The sequence below is a fragment of the Tympanuchus pallidicinctus genome, unplaced genomic scaffold, assembly GCF_026119805.1.
Source record: "Tympanuchus pallidicinctus isolate F22 unplaced genomic scaffold, pur_lepc_1.0 scaffold2, whole genome shotgun sequence".
Taxonomy (NCBI): Eukaryota; Metazoa; Chordata; class Aves; order Galliformes; family Phasianidae; genus Tympanuchus; species Tympanuchus pallidicinctus.
Genome location: NW_026294721.1, coordinates 54,939,237 through 54,958,665, shown reverse-complemented (window position 1 = coordinate 54,958,665; position 19,429 = coordinate 54,939,237). Strand labels below are relative to the sequence as shown.

The 19,429-nt window shown below is 42.2% G+C and overlaps 1 protein-coding gene across 2 annotated transcripts in view; it reads right to left on the bottom strand.

Annotated features, from left to right (window-relative positions):
- FRAS1 (Fraser extracellular matrix complex subunit 1) overlaps positions 1-19,429 on the bottom strand; it is a 163,599-nt gene that overhangs the window by 101,919 nt on the left and 42,251 nt on the right. For both annotated transcript variants that reach the window (XM_052681999.1, XM_052682000.1), the window contains exons 3-6: positions 6,891-6,998; positions 4,411-4,503; positions 1,941-2,100; positions 1,289-1,422 (exon numbers count right to left, since the gene is read on the bottom strand). In XM_052681999.1, the coding sequence (XP_052537959.1) occupies positions 1,289-1,422; positions 1,941-2,100; positions 4,411-4,503; positions 6,891-6,998 (495 nt within the window). The remainder of the gene's footprint in view (positions 1-1,288; positions 1,423-1,940; positions 2,101-4,410; positions 4,504-6,890; positions 6,999-19,429) is intronic.

Below are 19,429 nucleotides of genomic sequence, written 5' to 3'. Positions count from 1 at the left end.
TGCACAGTACTTAAGTCAACTAATAGCAATTGACTATCTCAGGAAAAAACAATTAGCATGCAGAGAAACAGGTGTTTTTTCCTTCTATCAAAAAAAAACCCCAACAACCAACAACACATCTGGTCCACTAACAGAAATATGAGTAAGCATGAGTAGGAAGGAAGATTTATAATTACTGCTTTAGTTCTTCTCAGTCCTACAGGGAGGCGTGCTCAGCTGAAGCAAACATTTCAAGGGAGTTTGATTCAACATTTGAGCACATCAGTAGATAAAAGCACGGGCAATGGTAGCCCCTACAAAACAAATTCAAGGTCATAAAAAGACATTCCTCGAGAGCCAGTTCCTGTATTTCAAAGATGTCCTTAGCATTGCGTACTGCAGTAAAGGAGTACCCTGAGGTGCCTAAGAAAACTGGTACAGTGGCCCCAAGGATAAGAAATCCAAAGGGTGTCAACATGCTCTCAAGCACTTCCAGTATGCAATGCAATAAGCAGAACTCAAAAAAAAAAAAAAAAAAAAAAAATCAAGTCACTTTTATAGAGAATACAGTATTGTGCATAGCTGTCCTTACTAACCAGCATGTTAACACTGCATACAATTCTGTAATGTGTTGGCTGGTTTTATCACTGCTTAAGTGCTAAGAACTTATAATCTGTCCATAGCATAGACCTCAGAGACAGAAATGTCCCACGTGGGCTAAAACAGTGAGTCACTGCATGAGCTTGGTTAAGCCATCTTGCTTGTTTTATTCATTTCAAGTAGATGTAAGAAAAGCATTCCAAGACTTCTGTTTCATCTTACACCTAAGGGGAATTTATCAGCATTTGACTTGTGAAATTTGACTGATATTTTCAACTGCATTTCTTGGGAAAAATAAATATGGTAAGCAAAACCTGCCAGCCAAATACTTAGGCTCATGAAGAAAACTCTCATTAAAATCTTGCACTTTCATTCCTTCTCCCAAAGAAATAAAAATATTTTCTGATCGATTCTACATCTTTCTTTTTATTTTTTTTATAAAACCAAAATCCCCTTTTCTTTGAGCATACATGTGCTCAATCAGCCAGCATATACAAGATACAAATAAGCTGGTGGGAAAATAATGTATAGGGGAAAGAGACAGCCTGTTTACACTGTTTACACTCATCCATCACTCCACGTACAAATACTCCTTTTTTCAAGTCACCCAGATCTCCCTGCTAACTTGTATGTTTGCATGAGAAATAGATTTTGCCAAGTGAAAGAAGACAGTCACGAGTAGTGTCCCAGAAGGCTGCTGAGTCCTGACCTGTTTGCACAGAACAGCCTCGCAGGAAGCTGTGAAGCACTGAGTCACTCCATCCCTGCAGACACACCTGGAGCACCGACCAAGGTGCCACTCTTCACCATCCCGGAACAAATGGCCATCAAAGTAGCAGGGTTCTAAGAAATAATAACATGTCAAGGTCTCAAAATTCTCTTTTGCCAAACCACAAAATAAAAGTAACAATTTCAACAGTTTTCAAGGGCTTTAGATTTGTGAATTAAGAGCTCTGGATGCACTTCCACTACGGATTTTAATAAGGTATCCAACAGCTCAGACATTTTTGGAACTTTCACCTCAAGTTTTCAGGTGCATCAAGTGCTCTCGTTATATAGTAAATGTCTTTATCCTTTTTCCAGATTGCAATATCCAAAATAAAGACATACTAGGCACAGTGGCTCAATGCTGAAATCTTACTACTTGCTATTGGCCTGTGGGTGAAGCTGTTAAAAATACAAATAAGGTTGAAAGATGGAAAGAGAATAAAGCAAAACACTTGACCCCGGTGTCTCTTCAATGGAACTGAACACAAAGAGAAAAACTTTCTAAATTTGTGACTAGAAGGGTATTTCCAGACAGGGAGACACTGCTTGGATCACGGGAGCCAGAGTGTAGTCCGTTCAGACATGATACTCACCACCAAGGCCGACACACATGGGACAACATTCTCCCTGGGCAATGTATGGCAGTTCATCTCTTCCACAGGTGAGGACTGGGCAGGCTATGGGGGTGCAGCTCACCTTCCCATGGGCACAGGAGCACAGGACACATCCAGAGCTGGCCCACTGCGTGCCATGCTGCAGGACAAAACACAAAAGAAGGCAAAGAAAATACATGCATGAATCCAGCTGCCACTGAGTCCTGTAAATGCATCTTCTCTCTTTCAAGCCCTCCATACCAGTATGTAACTTTACTATCCCGTCAGCCCAGTTAAGCATTATACACTGTAGCTCTTACTTCTGGCTGCACCACTAAGGCAAAAATAGGTTAAAAATGATGAAGAAGCAAACCTGCAGATCATCTTAATTTTTTCTTCTTCATGCAGACAGACATCTAGCAGTAAAACCCTACCAAAGACCCAGTCTAATGGATATATCTCCTCTCCACTATTGTTTCTATAGTGTGGATATGCTCTCTTCAGAAAAATACTCAACAGGGGCCCCAACACACACCTGACAACAATGAACACCCTGTGCCGCACATACTTAAGCTCTTCACTATGAATAAAATCTCATAAGCTTTGCTATTCATTAATGCAGCAACAAATATCTCTGTCCTAAGGCTACATGAGGTAACACCGAGCCTGAGAAGAAACATGTTGGTGTGTTATAATGCTCTCCAACGAACAGAAAATGCTTATTTTTACAAAATATGAAGTAATTCACTAGGCAGGGAGAAAAAAGATCCTTGTCAGATCCAGGGGACGTTTTCTCCAATGTAGCCACCACTAGGGCCACTGTTGTTAGCTAAATACTTGCAGAAAGAACTCATAAAGCACTATGCTGGCTTAATGACAAAAGAAAAAACTTCCTCCTTCAGGCCAATCTGTGCTAACCATCAGGAGAAGACTTTGCACTGCCAAGAGAAATTTTTTTGATGTTCACCTCATACTGGAACTTGGGTGTGACATACAGCATATGCAGAGATATGCCTGCAGTCCCCATGGGTGGGCGTACTTCTTCTCCTGACTTAGGTACAAACCGACAGACTCGCGAAGAACCAAACGTAAAAAGTTGCAGCAAGAGTACAGGAGAACAAAATGCACCAATTGCAACAAGAAATACAATGTAATACAATGTAGCATCAGCCAAAGAAATAGGTACAAAGAAATAATAGAAAATTATAGATGTGCTAGACCTCTGAGTCCAGTCTCAGTCCAGCTTGCAACAGATCGACACTGGTTGTGCCCCATGTTGCTGAAATACTGTTAAAAGAGTATCTGGACTCCAGATATTTTAAATATATGCTAGGAATTGCAGCATATTTCTTAAAATTTGGACCTGAACTGCTTCTTGTTGAACAGAAAAGTCTGTAGGAGAGCAGACATATGACCTGGGTTCCCTGTTAAGCCATTTTTCTTTCACATGCCTACCGTCCAACATCATCCATGAATCTTTTTTTCTTATTTGTAGACATTTATGTTTACTATTTTGGCCTTCCAGATTCCCTAGGTGAAACCACATGCTGCAACCTGATTCTTGAGTAATTCAGAATTATGAAACCCAAGTGCACGATAGCAATCAATCTCTACCTGCATACATGACTGCCCATAGAAAGTATTCATTCAGGGAAGCTAATAAGCCAAGTTCAATGTGCTTTGCTTCTCCTAACATTACTATATTGTTTCAGTCATTCACAGAAACAGTGAAGTGAATGAGTAAGTGGGAAAGGAAACTTTCTCCCTTTAAGCCAAGCAGGACATGACATTCATAAAACCAGACAATAGCTTAGGTTGGAGGGGACCTCAAAGATTGTCTCGCTCCAACCCCCTTGCCACGGGCAGGGCTGCCAACCACTAGGTCAGCCTACCCAGGATCCCGTCCAACCTGGCCTTGAACGCCTCCAGAAATGGATCCACAGCCTCTCTGGGCAATCTGTTCCTGCACCTCATCACCCTCTGCATAACATCTAGCCTACATCTTTCCTCGAATAATCTAAAGCCATTTCCCCATCTCCTGTCACTACCAGATCGCGCAAGAAGTCAAGTCACCCTCTCGCTTGTAAACTCTAAGTACTGGTAGACCACAGCGAGGCACCCCTCTTTTCATGCAGCCCAGGATATTGCTGGCCTTCTAGGCTGCAAGAGCACACTGCTGGCTCATGTCCAGCTTTTCATCCACCGAGACCCCGTCAAGCCCTTCTCTACAGGGCTGCTCTCAATGAGTTCTTTTCCTAGTCTGTACTCATATCTGGGTACTACAGCGACACAATTTTTGCAAACTTTGAAGACCAAACTCCCATTATATTATCTGATAGTAACAGAATTCAGCTCCAAAAGCCATCCTTCCTCCTCACGTCAGAAAAGCATCCCACACTGCTATGAAACAATCAGAGAGCTAAGAACAGGAATGGCTCATCGCCATGAAAGACCACGGCAGAGTACTCACGCTGTGGATCTGTCCTTCATGCTGGCAATATCCTTCAGTTTGGGAGGCACATTCAGGGCAACATTTGTTTGGGGATATTTGGAGCACTTCTCCCTGGAAAGATACAAGAATCTGATAAGCAGTGTACGTGAAATGGGAACGATATGGGGTTTGGCTATACCCAGTGCTTTCAGTTTGAAGAGATAATGTATTATTAAATAAAATACATGATGCTACTACGTAAGACTCCTCATTGAGAACTACCTCATTTTGCTGTATTTGACACTTTTATCTTCAAAACAACAGGAAGGGAGTTTACACTTTCTAACAGTGCAATTGGTAAATCCTGAGCAGGAATAGTTTTCAAACCAGAATAAAGAGTAACTGGAAAGCAAATATCCAAAACAACAAACAGGATTATTCACTGATTGTTATCTGAGGAATGTGGTAGAGTCAAAATTTTTTCAATAGGTAACATGTTTTCTGCACGTACAGAATGGACCTCAGTCTAACATTTAGCCACACCAGAAGCTCAAGCTGGCTGGCAGAATGGAAACACATCCATCACCTGAACATCTTTGGTTTACTAATCAGCACTCTTTAATAACACTATCTGAAAAATAACTGAAAACTACTGAGCACTTCTAAACCACAGCACAGTCTGGTGCCACTGCTACCACTTCGCTTTGCATGTTCTAGGGGCTTAGCAAGCTGACTGCACGCTGCATCTTGATCAGCAGCAAGGAAGTAGATGATGGTGATGGAAGCGACTCACTGCATGAACGGAAAAACAGTACAAACACCAGCTAACACTGAGAAAGATCTTAGCCTTCCGTCCTTGAAAAATCTCCATGGACTCTCCAAAGCAATGCTTTCATGCTCATCACAGCTGCACATTAGATCTCACTGTGAAAGGGTGTCTGTCACTGATGGCAGCATATCTGGAGGCCCCTGGCATCATCTGCAGGATTTTTCTCCCACAGCTAAAAAAAAGGCCAAAACAAATTTACTGACATGAACACAGCAGCTAGAAAGGAAGAAAACAGAAACAGAAAACCAAAACCAGTGAAGGTTCAGGAAGTAAAATGTAGTAATTTTTTACCAATAAGGCCACCTTATTCAAAATACTGCACAAGTGTTTATTGGGAGATATTCTACATCCTTTCCCCAAGGGTATGGCCAGCCTCTCGGGGATGGCTCTTGCTCAGGAGGTATCATCATTTTCTTCGCTAAAACCCAAAATGCAATGCCCCAAGTTGCCCTAACCCTAGTCCTATTTCCCATTATGAGCTTTACAGTTACCACCTTTTCATTTATCCTTTTTTTTTTTTGTTCGTTTAAATGAACAACACATTCTCTAGTCCACCCATTACTAGGTGTACCATAACAACACTCTCATTTTTTCCTCTCTTTAGCACAAAAATTCCTAGTATCTCAGTCTTGCTTTAATCAGCACACAGTGATAATAATGGGGAAAACAGTAAGGATCAGAATTATTTCCCTGTTAATACTGTCATATTGGAAAATATTTCAACCTTGTTTATAAAGCCATACAATTATTATATTGGCAGTGCTTCTTTAAAGCACTAATTTTCATGATCGTTCATGCATTCTATCCTAGAAATCCAGATGCTAATGCAACACCAGTTCCATGGCTAATTACATATAACCATTAACGAAGTCTCAGATAGAGAAAGATAAACAGGAGACAATGAAGCTCAACAATCATCACAAGGCACAAGAAAGTGAAAGACAATCTCTGCTTTGTTGCTGTTCACCAGAGTGGAAAGCGTCCATCTGCCTGCCTGACAGTGACCCAACTCCATCTTCAAATGAAAGGTGACTGGAAGCTGGGCTCATGTTAGGAGGTCCCAGCTCAGTTCAGGAGCCTTCTCTGGGCTCCAGACTGCCCTGAGAGCACCAGCAGTCTGCAAGCCGTTTTACCACCAAGTTTCTGGCCGTAGAAACAGTCAGAGGTGGTGCATCACCATGCTACAGCCAGAGGCTTCACACACTGGGTTCTGCCTGTGTGTTCCTTCCACATGCTTTCATCAATGAGGAGTGAATGAGCACAATGACTGTTCCTGACCCTGGACAGTCCCACACACCCTGGGAGGGAAAACATGAATTCGCTGCTTCTTCCTGCACACCCCAAATCCTGCTGTGAATCAGATTCTCAGGTTCAAAGGAGCTGCATGGAAGCAGCTGAACACAGTTTCCTACAGTGAATGCCTCAGTGCTGCACAGAGATAAGTAGCACCTAATCTCTGCTCATTTGTCCCAGGAAAAACTTCATGTTACATTCTCTTCTTGTCCCCCCCTAAAACAAGAGTTTTTACCTCTACAGGGACTGCAGGACCCATGCCCTCCACTATATCTTTATGTGCACTGTGTGTATACCCACACAGAAGTTTAACAAGTCACTATTCTAGGAATCTAAAGCAGAAGAGGGCTGGCAACTCCAGCGCTCAGCTGGTGTTTGGATGGCTGCAGCTCCTTACCTTCTCAAAGTCACAGTGAGGATGTTTGCAGATAGTAGGTTCACAGGTAACAACATTGCTTTGGCAACTGCAGTCTTGACAAGAATCTGGCTTCCAAATTGTGTTATTCTGCAAACAAACAGAAGTTTAAAATTGGACCCATACAGTACGAGGTGTGCACTATTTCATGAAACAACAACAAATTCATAGCGCTCAAAACAGACTCTAAGAACAAAGCCTGCAATGGGCAACACTCCCTCCCATATGCTTATCAGTCATAACTTTGGTACCGTTCACTCAATCAATTCAAACATACAGTTAAAAGATGCAAGCACGCACGGCAAATAACCAACTCCAACAGTAAGACACTGATAGGGAATAACCTCCATAAACCTCAAGGTGTCTACTGCATTTTTTGCCACACTTCCCAAAAGCTTGAGGTTGTCCAAACTGCAGCTGTGATGATCACAGCTTGTGTTAAGGCTCCTGAGCTTGCTTTGAGGCCAACGCATCCCTGGACAGATCTCTGTGGCAGCATGCAGCACAGCACACACTGGTGGGAAATACAGGACCTTACTGAAACCCTTGATTTGAAGCCAGTTCTCAGCTCTTGAACATAATATTCAAAATTTTGAGCCTGCAAGAATGCAGAAGGAAGGGTGCTCAAGTTGAAACCATGATTTAAATTGAGCACATTACATTAGGCTGTTAAATGGAAGCAAATGTCTAAAGAGCATAAGATGCAATTAAACTGATTTTGTCAAAAACACTGAATGCATGGCCAGCTATGAAGAGGCTCTACCTAGTCACATCTATGCAAAACAACACAGAAGAAGAGAACTCTAACCAAGCGGGCGGTCCAGCAGATTTAGAAATAGCTGTCACCACCACTTGATCAGTGCATCCATCTGGAACCCCCACAGCTAATTTGCAAAGGTTTTCACCACCCCTGCTTGACTCCTTCCCATTCCCTCCACGCCGAGGTCATGATCCCACGCCGCTACAGCACTTTCATAAGCCATCTCAGGCACTCGTCCAGATGCTTTGACACTTTGCAGACATTGCCTTCCCTCCCAACAGTTTCTCCAAGGTCTGAGCAGCCACCTGGGACACGTTACTTTTGGCAAGATGCTTGGAAAACAAAGTTTTACTCCTCTTTACCCCTGAACACCAACTTTAAGCCATCCTGATGCTAAACAGCAGCAGCATCCCAGAGAAGCAGCCAAGGCTCCTGCCTTCCTATGAACATGGGCATGGTGAATAACAACCGTCTTAAGAGCAGGGAAGCTTAAGGCACAAGGTTGGAGGTAACAGACTCTTTGATAGCAGTAGGATGCTTTTGCAGAGGAGATGACAGTCTCTGGATCAGAACGCTTGCACCTTGGCATCCCTCAGAGCTGTTGGTGCAGATAGGGCATTGGGCAATCCTCCTCACTTTCAGCCAGCATAATCACAGTGTTATGAGCAATGGATATTCTAAGAGGGGGATACAGCTGGGCTGTATTGGCTGCGGGGTCAGATTTGTCTGGCAAGGAGATTCAGCACTACAACACAATTTGTGTCTGAGCACAAAGGACGATCTCCCACTAAGAGTGCTGTGCCTTGCTATAAGCAGTGAGTTGTTGGCATTAACATCACTCAAAGGCTTTCTCAAAATGCTACAGTAATGCAAATGGAAATGAGTCTCTCAATCGTGTAATGAGGAGAAAGAGGAAAATGAGGGAAGGAACCTATCTTTCATTTATCATGAATAAAGCTTCAAGTTCAATGGCTAAATTTACCTGTTCTTACACAGTCTCAGTGACTTACCAAGACAACTCAGAGAAGCAACAATTTGCTATTAGGATATCTACTGGAGAAAACACAGGGTCAGTGATTTTGAGCCTTGCTTCAGAAATCTTTCCTCTTGCCTGCACTGGGCTCCTCTGCAGTTCTCAGTTCTCCCATGTCAAGTTCCCTTTCTCAGCAGCTTAAAAAAAGCAACCAGTAGCTACATACTGAGGTATTACAAATGATATATCAATTGCTATATCCGTATTTAATTATCTGCTTTTGAAAGTCTAAAGAAAACACAAAGAAGAATATCAGTTTCTTATAGGAAAAACTCTTCTACATTAGGCAATCATTATACATGCACTAGGCTACATTTATGCCATAAAAGAGATTTTCCTGCATACTACAGAGTTCTGCTATCCAAGCCATCACTTCAAATTGATCTGAAAGATGGTCAGACCTACCTACATGGTGCAGTGATTTACTCCATTGAGTCACTTGACGTACCGCACAGGTAAATTGAGAAAGGAAAGTATGGTCACCAGTTCACCAGCAAGAATGCATTTAGGGCTAGCTACTAAACTGAGTCTCTGTGAACGATGCTGGCAACACCTCATTAAGGCAAGAGATGGCAGTAAGGGATCCATGGGGCAGGGTATCAACAAGACAGAGAGGAGGTAGTTTCTGCTCTGGTAGTGCAGTTGGGACCCCTGACACACACAGCTGTGGCTGTAGAGCAGAAACCTAGAAACCACCTCTGCCAACAGATTTACTGCACAACTACAGAATAAATTTGGGTTAAGTTATGGATGTGCAAAGCTTTAGCTGAGACATGCTGTTGTTAACCCATTCTGCTCTCTTCAGCATACTCAGAACCACCCTAAGATTTGATCGCTGTGTTAACATACAGAACACCTAACATCTTTCCACTGGCAAAGTTAATCATCAAAAGCATTTTATGCATCTATTGATCTATTCACATACTTGTTTATTTCCAGCTGGAGGGGAATTCCGAAACAGCGGGTGGCAGAATGGCAGATGAGAAAAAAATCCGTGCACAATTCATGGCAGCACTGAGAAGCAGCCTGCATTTTAAACTTGGCCACTCATTGCAGGGTGAGGTTCAGCCTGAGAAGCCACCAAAGGGCAAGCAATGGGCATGGGAGAGGGAAGAGCTGGTTGAGCGCATCCTTTAGGTGCATACATTAGGGTTTCCCTCTTTCAAGGGAGCAGGTGAGGCTCTCCTAAGTCTTCACTCCATAGGCTTCTCCCTTTTATTAAATAAGTAGTATTTCCATGGTGGGCTGCCGGGCAAAGGACTCACATGGCAATCCACCTTTACATTCTGAGGTTCAAACGCTCTGGTTTCTGACAAAACCAACCTTCTATCTTCTCCTTCTCCTGTTTCCTACCATAGCCTAAGTGGGCTGGCTGCTACCTGGAGGCTCATCCAGCTTTTTTCAAATGCATCCTGCGTGAGAATCTGAGCTGGATTCCAAGGCTCACAGCTGGAACCAATCCACAGGTGACTTTCATTGCTAGGTATCAGACATCACTGCAGTGCTTTTGGGAATTCATAAACCTGCCACCTGATTTTCCAGGTGGGAAAGTCTTCCAAGCAGCTCACAGATCTGTGTTCAACTTTTATTCAGGATTCCTGGCTATGGAGCAACAGACCTAAAATCAAATTTGAACATCTGACTCCTGACAACAATTAATATTATTGATTCCTCTATAGGAAGGTGGAGGGGTTACTCTCTGTAACGCTACTGAATGTCAGAACGTTATAGTCACGGTAAACTGAGCAAAATGCAATGCTCTGGTTACAAGCCATTTGAAGTGCAAGCCACTGAATTCCTTTGAGGTCAGACAGAAAGGCAGGACATGTACTTCACGGACAATGAAAATACACAAAAGAAGTGGGAGTTCAAAGCAACAAGGGCTTCTCCGTGGTATTGCTGGGTACTATGTCACCATCATATTTAAAACTAATTCTAACACACTCCCTGGGTGTACTGCTAAGTATATGGCTAACAGTCACTAATACAGAAAAGCATAAAAAGATTGATCAGTGCATATGTAGAACTCTTATGACCTGGAGAATGCAGTCTGTTATGACTGCTGGTATTTTCATCGCTCTTTTCTTCTTTTCCATTTCAGACCTGACTCTCTTGTTAAGGCAATCAGAGGCCAGCAGTTTGTGTATGTTCTGCCTCCAGCTAACCCTGAGATCTCAGAGAGCTCATGCTAGGGTAACATGCTCAAAGCAATGCAGAAGCAAGGAAAGGCTCCCAAGTTACTCTGTTGATAGCAATCAAAATAACAAGCAACCAATTGCAAAACAAGGATCTCACCAACCTGCACTCCACTCTGCAAGGCTTCCTTAGTATCCATATAGCACTAACAAAGAAACTTGAAAGATCCCAGATGCTACTATTTATAACAGAAAGCAAAACTTTATTCTGTAGATGCTTAAAGAACTACTGTAAATTCACACTGTATCTTCTCTAAGGCACTGAATCTCAGTGGATAAATTATCTGCAACAATTAAGCTCCAAATTTCTATCCTGTTAAGAGTGCACTTTTATCAATGACACTTTAAGAGGCTTTTTCCTTACAAGTGCTAATATAATTAACAGTATAAATAATAAAATACTGTGCACAGAGCACTTTGAAGATGGAAAGCACTCCTTATGAACCAAGTAGTGCCATTATAACTAATTAATGCTTTGGATTTCCCTACTTCAGAAGAATAAATGATACCTAATTTGATTGAACCTTAAATGCCATGCTGCAAAAGGAGATGGATGTGTTCCACTTGTTTGGTTTGCAGGACAGGACCCAGAAAAGCAATATGTGCTCCCAGGCATTCAGAGCTTGCAGGCACCTAGACACAAGGCAAAGCAAAATAAAACCCAAGACACTGGAGAACAGCACAAGCATGTTGTAGGTTTGGAGAATACTGATGAGGAGGAAAAAGTAGGAGAGAAAGCATCATAGTTGCACATTAAAAAAAGGCCAAGAAGAGATGAATGCAAGAAAGCAACTAGCAGTTAGAGTACAAAAGGCCTGAAGCAAAGCAACATCTAAACGGACAAAGAGCAGAGAGTGAATGTGGAAGCTCAGGGCAGCTGGAAGCTCTCCTGGGTTGCTGCTGCCACACTCCCACATTAACCAGAGCACAGAGTGACATAAATCTCTTCGGACGTGCCCTTTTTGAGCAGTCTTCTTAACTTCATACAGCTGCACCTGTTCCTTCTCTATCTCAGTTTAAAAAAAAAAAAAGAAAAAATAATTGGAGTTTGCTATTAATATCTAAAAAGCCTCAGTAACCTGATCAGATGCAGCTTGGCATGAGCTCTCACAGCACTGGATGACAATCCATGCTCTATTCTGACGCAGTGACTGTGGAAATAAGGTGCATGCAACAGCTGCTTTGTCTCCCTCCCTCTTCCCACAGTTTCATGGCACTGCTTGGCCAACCCACAAAATGCCGCAGGATGCTGGATTCCCCACGCAGCACAGCAGGGTCATCTGCTTGGGGGCAGCGCTGCAATTAAAAAGCAGAGAGAAAGCAGCAGCCTACTGCTGAAGCTTTAATTGCATCCAAGAATCAAGCTTGGATTTTTTAGTATCATGCTGCAAACTACACGGTGGTTGTTGTAAAACGTGACACAACCATCTCACAACAGGGCTGCTCTGTCCTTGGGCACACACAAGAGTGGTTGCTGCATGCTGGGGAGTGAAGGACCTCACCACAGCCCCTCGTGTTCTGAAGGGCTGCGGCTCAGCTGGCAGCAATGCTTCAGTGAGGCCTGGCTGCACGGACCTCCCGTGTGGTTCTCCAGCAAGGAAGGCAGGTATCAGGTGTCCCACAGCAGCAATATGAGGCTGCTTTGTTGAAACCCTGGGCAGAGCCTGGAGCAATTACACTTTGGTAACAATTACCAGCATCACCCACCAGCTGCCAAGTGAGGAGACTTGGCAACTCAATAATAGTGCTCTCATTCATCATTTCCACTCCAATTAGCTGACAATGTCGGGCAATTGGCAGAATAAACCCAGGCGTAAGGGAAGCTGAGATCTACATGGTCTGCAGGATGGATCTGTGAGCCGAGCAATGAAGAGATGGAAGGAATTCACAGATACAAAGGATTTCTGGTCCCCATTCACATATAGACTGTTTTTTCTCCTGTTGTCAATGCCAAGTGCATTTTCCAATCTGCCACACGCTTGTGTGTAACAACCACTAGCAAATGGTCTCTTGGGTTTACAGCAGCACGTTCATGGCAGAACATCACAGGAATGGCTTAGGTTCAGAAACCAAAGGGAAATGCAGTTGAGCTCAACAGAAATGGGTGCAGGCCCACACTCCTAGGAGAGAACAGAGCAGTGATGGCAGAACGTGCAGCAGGATTGGCAACACAGCAGCATAAGCACGTCTTTGTTGGGAACTCAGAACTAATATTCAGTTAAAATCAGGGAGTTTGAAAATTATGCATTAAACGAAGGCTCTATTTTCAAATATAGTTCATTAGTCAGATCCTTTCTACAACTTCTAGCTCAGTGTTATGTCTTTTACCAGTCCTCCAAGCCTTTTAAAAAACAAGACTCTGCAAACAAAACTTCCCCATAGGCCTAAGGGGCTGCAGAGCAAGGAGGACCGATTTCTTCTGTCACCGGGGTGCTGCCACAAGCTTTATCTGCCTTTAACACTGACACAAAAGCAGTCACTTACGGCTCAAAGCAGTGGAATTCTCTGTGACCAGACAAGGATAGAGGAATTAAAACAGATTTTGTAATTCATTAGGTCTAATCATGATTTAAATCAGCACACAGAAACCTTTGTTTAGACTAACAAGACAATTATTTTTCTGCAGCACTGTTCCTATATAAAGGTTAATGTGTTTTGGTTGCTAACCACTCAAGTACATTCATCTGTGCTCAGGCATATCCTTGACATTAAATGCTGCCTGTTATTTTCCTGCTTGGAAAAAGTCCCCCGCTTTACTGACAATCCCTTCCAGTGACCCCAGTTTGCCACATTTTTATTCCAATTTGTACACATTCCTCACCTATTGGCATCAACTCCTAGCAGTACTTCTAAAATCCAACAGAAGTACTATCTCTCAGCACTCTCTATTAGTTAAATAATTTCCTCTGTAATGAATATTTAAAAAAGAGAGAGAGAATATTTTGCATTTAAAAACCATGAAATAAAAGCACCTTGGATGCATCACAGAACATTTTTAGAACTTGATGATCTCAGCCCAAATTTTAATGCTGAAACAGGGTTTCCTCCCTGTGCTTTTAACCTTTGCTTTTTAGATTTAAAGGAAAAAGGGTGAACCGCTTAAATAAACTGAAACTAATTATTTCTTTGGCTTGTGAACAGAAGGCACCTATTGCCAGAACTTGATTAAGCACTTCGTTCCTACTTTATTGAAAAAATAATCCATAAGCTTAACAGATTGACTTAAAATAAACAACAACAGAAATGGTTGTAAATACACGCTGCTTGCTTTTTTGCAATAATGCAAATGACTTAAAAAAAAAAATTCTTAGTGATTGTCAGAATTTCAAATGTATTTTTTCAAAACAAATTTCAGTGAACAGATCTGTTCCAATTTTGCATCTTGCTATTCATGGGTTTTCTGCCCCAATTCTGCTTCTAATTCTTCTCACATTTAAGTATGCAGATATGTCACATCCACCTGAAAGCGTCACACTTACCCATTAAGCAAGCATTCAACTTGGTGCTTCAACTAGCAACAATAAACAATGGGTATTTATCTGGAAAATCACGCATCATTTGCTCACACACATCCCCTTCTGCACATACGTCCCAAATCCAAGCACATACAAGGGCTTTACACTTCTGGCCATCATATTTTTATTTCATCTCTTTTCTGGAAGCAGTAATTTTCATGTGTCTTTGGTTATCTCATAAAGCCAGGACCTTTTAACCCCACCATAAAATCAGTACCAGAAGGAGCAGAGCAGAAAAAAAGCTCTGAGTTTCTCTCTTTTTGCAGGGGAAAAGAGTCCCTTGTGTAACTTGGTTCATGAGCATTTTTTCTTTTATTTTTCCTCCTTTTTGTTTGTTTGTTGTTGTTTTTTTTTTTTTTAAGCTGTGCAGAGGAACATGAGTTTCCTGATGGAGCAGCAAAAGCCGTGTGCCGAGAGAAGCACCCGAAGAGATGCAGGTGCTCTCCATGCAAACACAGTACTAAGCCAGCTGACAACGCAGCAGCTCAACACACTGCACTGTGTTCAATTTTCTTGGCTGAGAGCACAACTTCCCAGACCTGCCAGGAACAAAACACTGCACACAGTCGAAGAGATGCACTGAAAGCATTACCCCAGAGAGAATACTCTGATGTCCTTTCCAATTGCCAAGTTTCCTCTCCCTCTTGAATAAAATCTCTATTGCATTCAATAGAGATTTTAGAAAGAAAAACAACAACAACAATAACAACACGGATTAAATCCCACCAATTTTAACTACATCCCTCAAACCAAAAGCTTGGCTTTAAAGTCCTAAAATGCTGAGGTTCACTTGAGGGTACAAAGTTGGCTCCATTTTGAAGCTTTTATCCAGAGGCAAAGCAAGTGGGTTTTCTTTTCATTTTTTTGGAACTGAAATCATAAATTATTTCTTATTTTCAAGCCTTCAGTAATAGGGCACCTCTTATCTAATCAAACATTCCAAAAAAATACTGGTATCTGGTAACATGGAATTGTTTCACGTTTTGCACCAGTACAAACCCCCCACACAAAGCTCCTGAGCACCGCCAGAGCAAAGCAGCCCAAGGTTCAGACCTAACCACAGACAACACACCCTGCTTCATACAGAATTACAAGGGGTTAAGAAGGGAAGGGCAGGAATGCTTACAGAGAGTCATTTTTGCACAGATCCACTACTCCTCAATTTGACATCTTGTAAAAACATTTTCTAGAGCACCAACAATCAGGCAGGATAAGGAAAGACTTGCCTAGAACAGCTTGCAGCTTCCTTGCAAGCCTTCTTCACACACTGGGCACCTCTGTAAAAGGACACAGTGAACAACAAGAAGTAAAACTAATTCTCAGAAGCAAAGAGCTTGCAATCTTAATACCACTGCACTCACTGAGAACAAAGATCCATCTTGCCTTTGACAACACCCAAAGTCAAGCGAGTATATAAATATGGACAATGGTGTTTCCTCCAGAAATACTCTCCATGCAGTTTGCAATTCAGAGACTTGCTGAGCCAGAAGTCGTGTTTCTGCATTTAATAATTCCCAAGGCTGTGTCCTCTGTGAATCTGTCCACTCCTTGAACTTATGGAAGTTTTAAGCACTGACATTTTAAAGCAAGGTTTTAGCACTTAACCACATGTGGAGCGAGAAAAGCATCTCCCTTGCGGAGAAGCAAAGCCAGGACCGTGCTCCTCTGAAAGGGGCAAAAACAGAGGTCAGGCAAATAAATGGTAGCATAAAACACCAGGTCCTCGCATTTCCCAGGATGGCAGCTGAGAACAGCTTAGGGCAGGGAGGGACCAAAAAAAGGGAAAATTAGAGGACTTGCTGCTCTCTCATTTCTGCAGATGACTACTGAGACCCAAGGCAAGATTTTCTCTCTACTGTGCTTGCACTGCACTTTACATCCTGTGTCGGTCTGGCAGTCTTTCTGGCACTGAGGCCAGTCTTTCTTACCCCTTCTTCAGCACTGGCATCATATGCCCCAATCTGAAGGCCTGGAAAAATGCAGTGGTTTCTGATCTGAGCCAGCCAGGAAATGGCAGTGCTACTGATCCGTGTCTGCCATCACTGATGCCATCAGGGTGCAAATAAAGCCTTGGGTATAGGTCTTAGCTACAGTGAACGTGGAAATGGTGCACAGACAGAGCATCCTTAAAGAAAAAAGGCTTCTTCCATTTAGTTCCTTTTGCTGCAGATCTTTTTCATGCCCAATTATATGTTACGTTTGATGGATCACACACACTAGCAACTCTCCTTAGTATCAAAAAAAAAAAAAAAAAAAAAGTGCTTTTTTATCCATCCCCTTTACTCAGTATTTCTGATAAACTGCAAACATCCTCTCCCAAATGCCTTCTGAATAAATATCAAATCCATGAAGTTTGACTGAAGAGGTTTTGGAAAGAAAGGAGGTAACAGACAGATTTAACCTCAACTTGATCGTAGCTTTAATTACAGTATTTATGATGATATTATGACCACGATCTCTGGAGCAGCAGCAGTCAGAATCTCTGGTGTATGACAGTGTACACACAGTGTGCAGGTGCATCTCAATGCAAAGTGCAGGTTTACTTGCCCAGGAGCAGCAGGGAGGTTTTATTCTGTTTCCTGGAAATGCTACTGCTCATTTGAGAACTGAACATGTAAAAGCTGCCAGCACTTCAGCAGCCATCAAGCACTAAAAGCAGCAGAACTGCAGGCAATCACTGTCACTATTGTGCACAAAACCACAGCTTGGAAAAAAATAAATAAATCAATAAATAAAAAATCTATCACAGATTTTAAATTGGCCATTAAACCAATTTGATCTAGTGCATATATTACCAGAGATTCCCTACAGAGCACAGTCTTACTCTGCTTTCTAGGAAACACTGCTGGCCTTCTGAGCACTTTCTTATGTTTTCCAAGGGAGGACTTTGTAGTCCCAACACAGATAGGTCAAATGATAAAGGAATATTGCCAGTAGGATGCATAATTTCAAATTCATCCTGCCATGATGCTGAAAGGCAGGCAACCTGGGGCGAAATGCTTCAGTGTTAACTGTATCTAAGCAAGGCACCATGAACAAGACAGGCTAAGCCTTTTATCCCACTCCTAATAAAAGGAAAAATATCAGGGTATGAAAATCATTGTGGCTCAGACAGCTGATTCAGCAGAGAAAGAAATGCTCCTTCGGTAAAAGTCATTTGGAATAGCCCCTCTGAAGTGCTACAATGGGTGAAACATGGCTCTATTTTCACTTCTTGAAGACATCAATACAGTGTAGGGCAATTCTGCAAGCCACTTCAGCAAATATATAAATATTCCCTATTCCAAGCTGGATATTCAGCTTGGAATTGGAAATACTGGATATTTCAAAGTATCCTTTGAAAGAGCAAAGCAAGGAAAAATGTGCTTGAATCCTACCATTGTTACCATGGATCCAAGCACAGCAATCTCTCATACAGTTCCCAGAAAATGCAACCCTTTATGTCCTTATCTTTAATCTGAGCTCCCCATGCAACAGATTAATAAACCAGTTCTCCTTCCATCAAAGGGGGTAGAGGACCTCTGCAAAAGTCCTACAGAGTCATTAATCTCCCTGGACAAAGGCTTCATTACTGTGCAAAAATGATTAGGAAAGGCCTATAGAAAAAGAGATTTCTCAGGCAGTCCTCATGTCTTCTGGTATTATTTCAAGAGCCTCTGGTTCACTGGTAGCTGTCAAGATCTAATAAGGTGGTCACTTTACGAGTAAACTAACTGAAATTAACGGCAGCAAAAGGTAGGTAACAGCTCAGTATTTTACTTCAATACATAGGTTCCATGTTACCTAACCTTATAAACAGTTAAATTGATTTTGGCACACAGAAGCTACAGGTTGGAAAACAAAATCAGGCTTAAAATATCCTAGAAAAGGTAATGATGACTTAAGCATTTGTGTGCTTCTTGTAAGAAAAGAAGCCTCTGTGACTTTTTCTGATAGCCAAAATATATTAACACCCACTGTTTTTAAATGCTTCAGCATCCACCTTTTGCCTATTTTATCCCAAACTTTCTGCAGTCATGTTTAGCATTCCTCCACCTCACTGTCCAATGCTCACCAGGTAACATCAGCAGGTTTTTCTTCCTGTCTGCCCGATGGGAGAGGAACTACCTGAAGGACTCACCTTTGATGCAATAAAAACCTCTGACTGGAATCATAACTACTAAAGACAACTCAACCCATTAAATATGACTGCCCAGATTCAAACTCCAGCTCCTGAAGGCCTTAAGCTGCTAGTTAACAGCAACAGAGAAGCCTCATACTTGCACTTTCCTGTGTCAAGCAAAAAGAGAGCAATTTCACTCAAGCAGTCAGCTCAACAACTGTATCTGTGCAAAAGCACAGCATCAGGCAAAGGCTGCAGAAGCAGATAGGGCATTTGCCTGACAGAACAACAGAGTATGAGGCTCAGGCAAATGGAGAAATACAGTTTTCCCAAATGATCAGCCTAAGATCCTACAGTGACACTACTTCCTCTATTAAGTGGAAGGGAAACATGTTCTGAAAGGAAAAACTAGGACGCACAGAGGTACTATCTTACGATGGGTTGCTGTCAACGCTCTCCATGCACACCTGAAGAACACAAACTTTCCAGCAGTACATTTTTTTGTTACTACTGTTTGATAATATCTCTCCGGTTACCATCAGCATTATTAGCACACTCAACCATCTGGAGAGCTTGAAAAGAAAACATAATACACAACCGTTTCACCTTGACATATGCCACAACTGACTGATTGAAGAAAAAAAGGGTATTGTAAGTTGAGATTGTAACTCACTGTACAATTATCACAGAAAAAGAAGGGAGACACAAAGAGAGATTTCCCTGTCCTCATTCCTCCATCTCTGCACGTCACTATCAAACAAGTTGCTCTTCCACACAAATGCCATGTAAATAAAAATTACGTGTGCCTGCAATTGCAGGTCAAACTGTTTCCAAAACTCTTCTTTGGCTCTGAGGCTGTGAATGACAGTCAGGACAGATGAAGAGTGAGAGGACCTCTTACAGTGTGGAGTAAAGG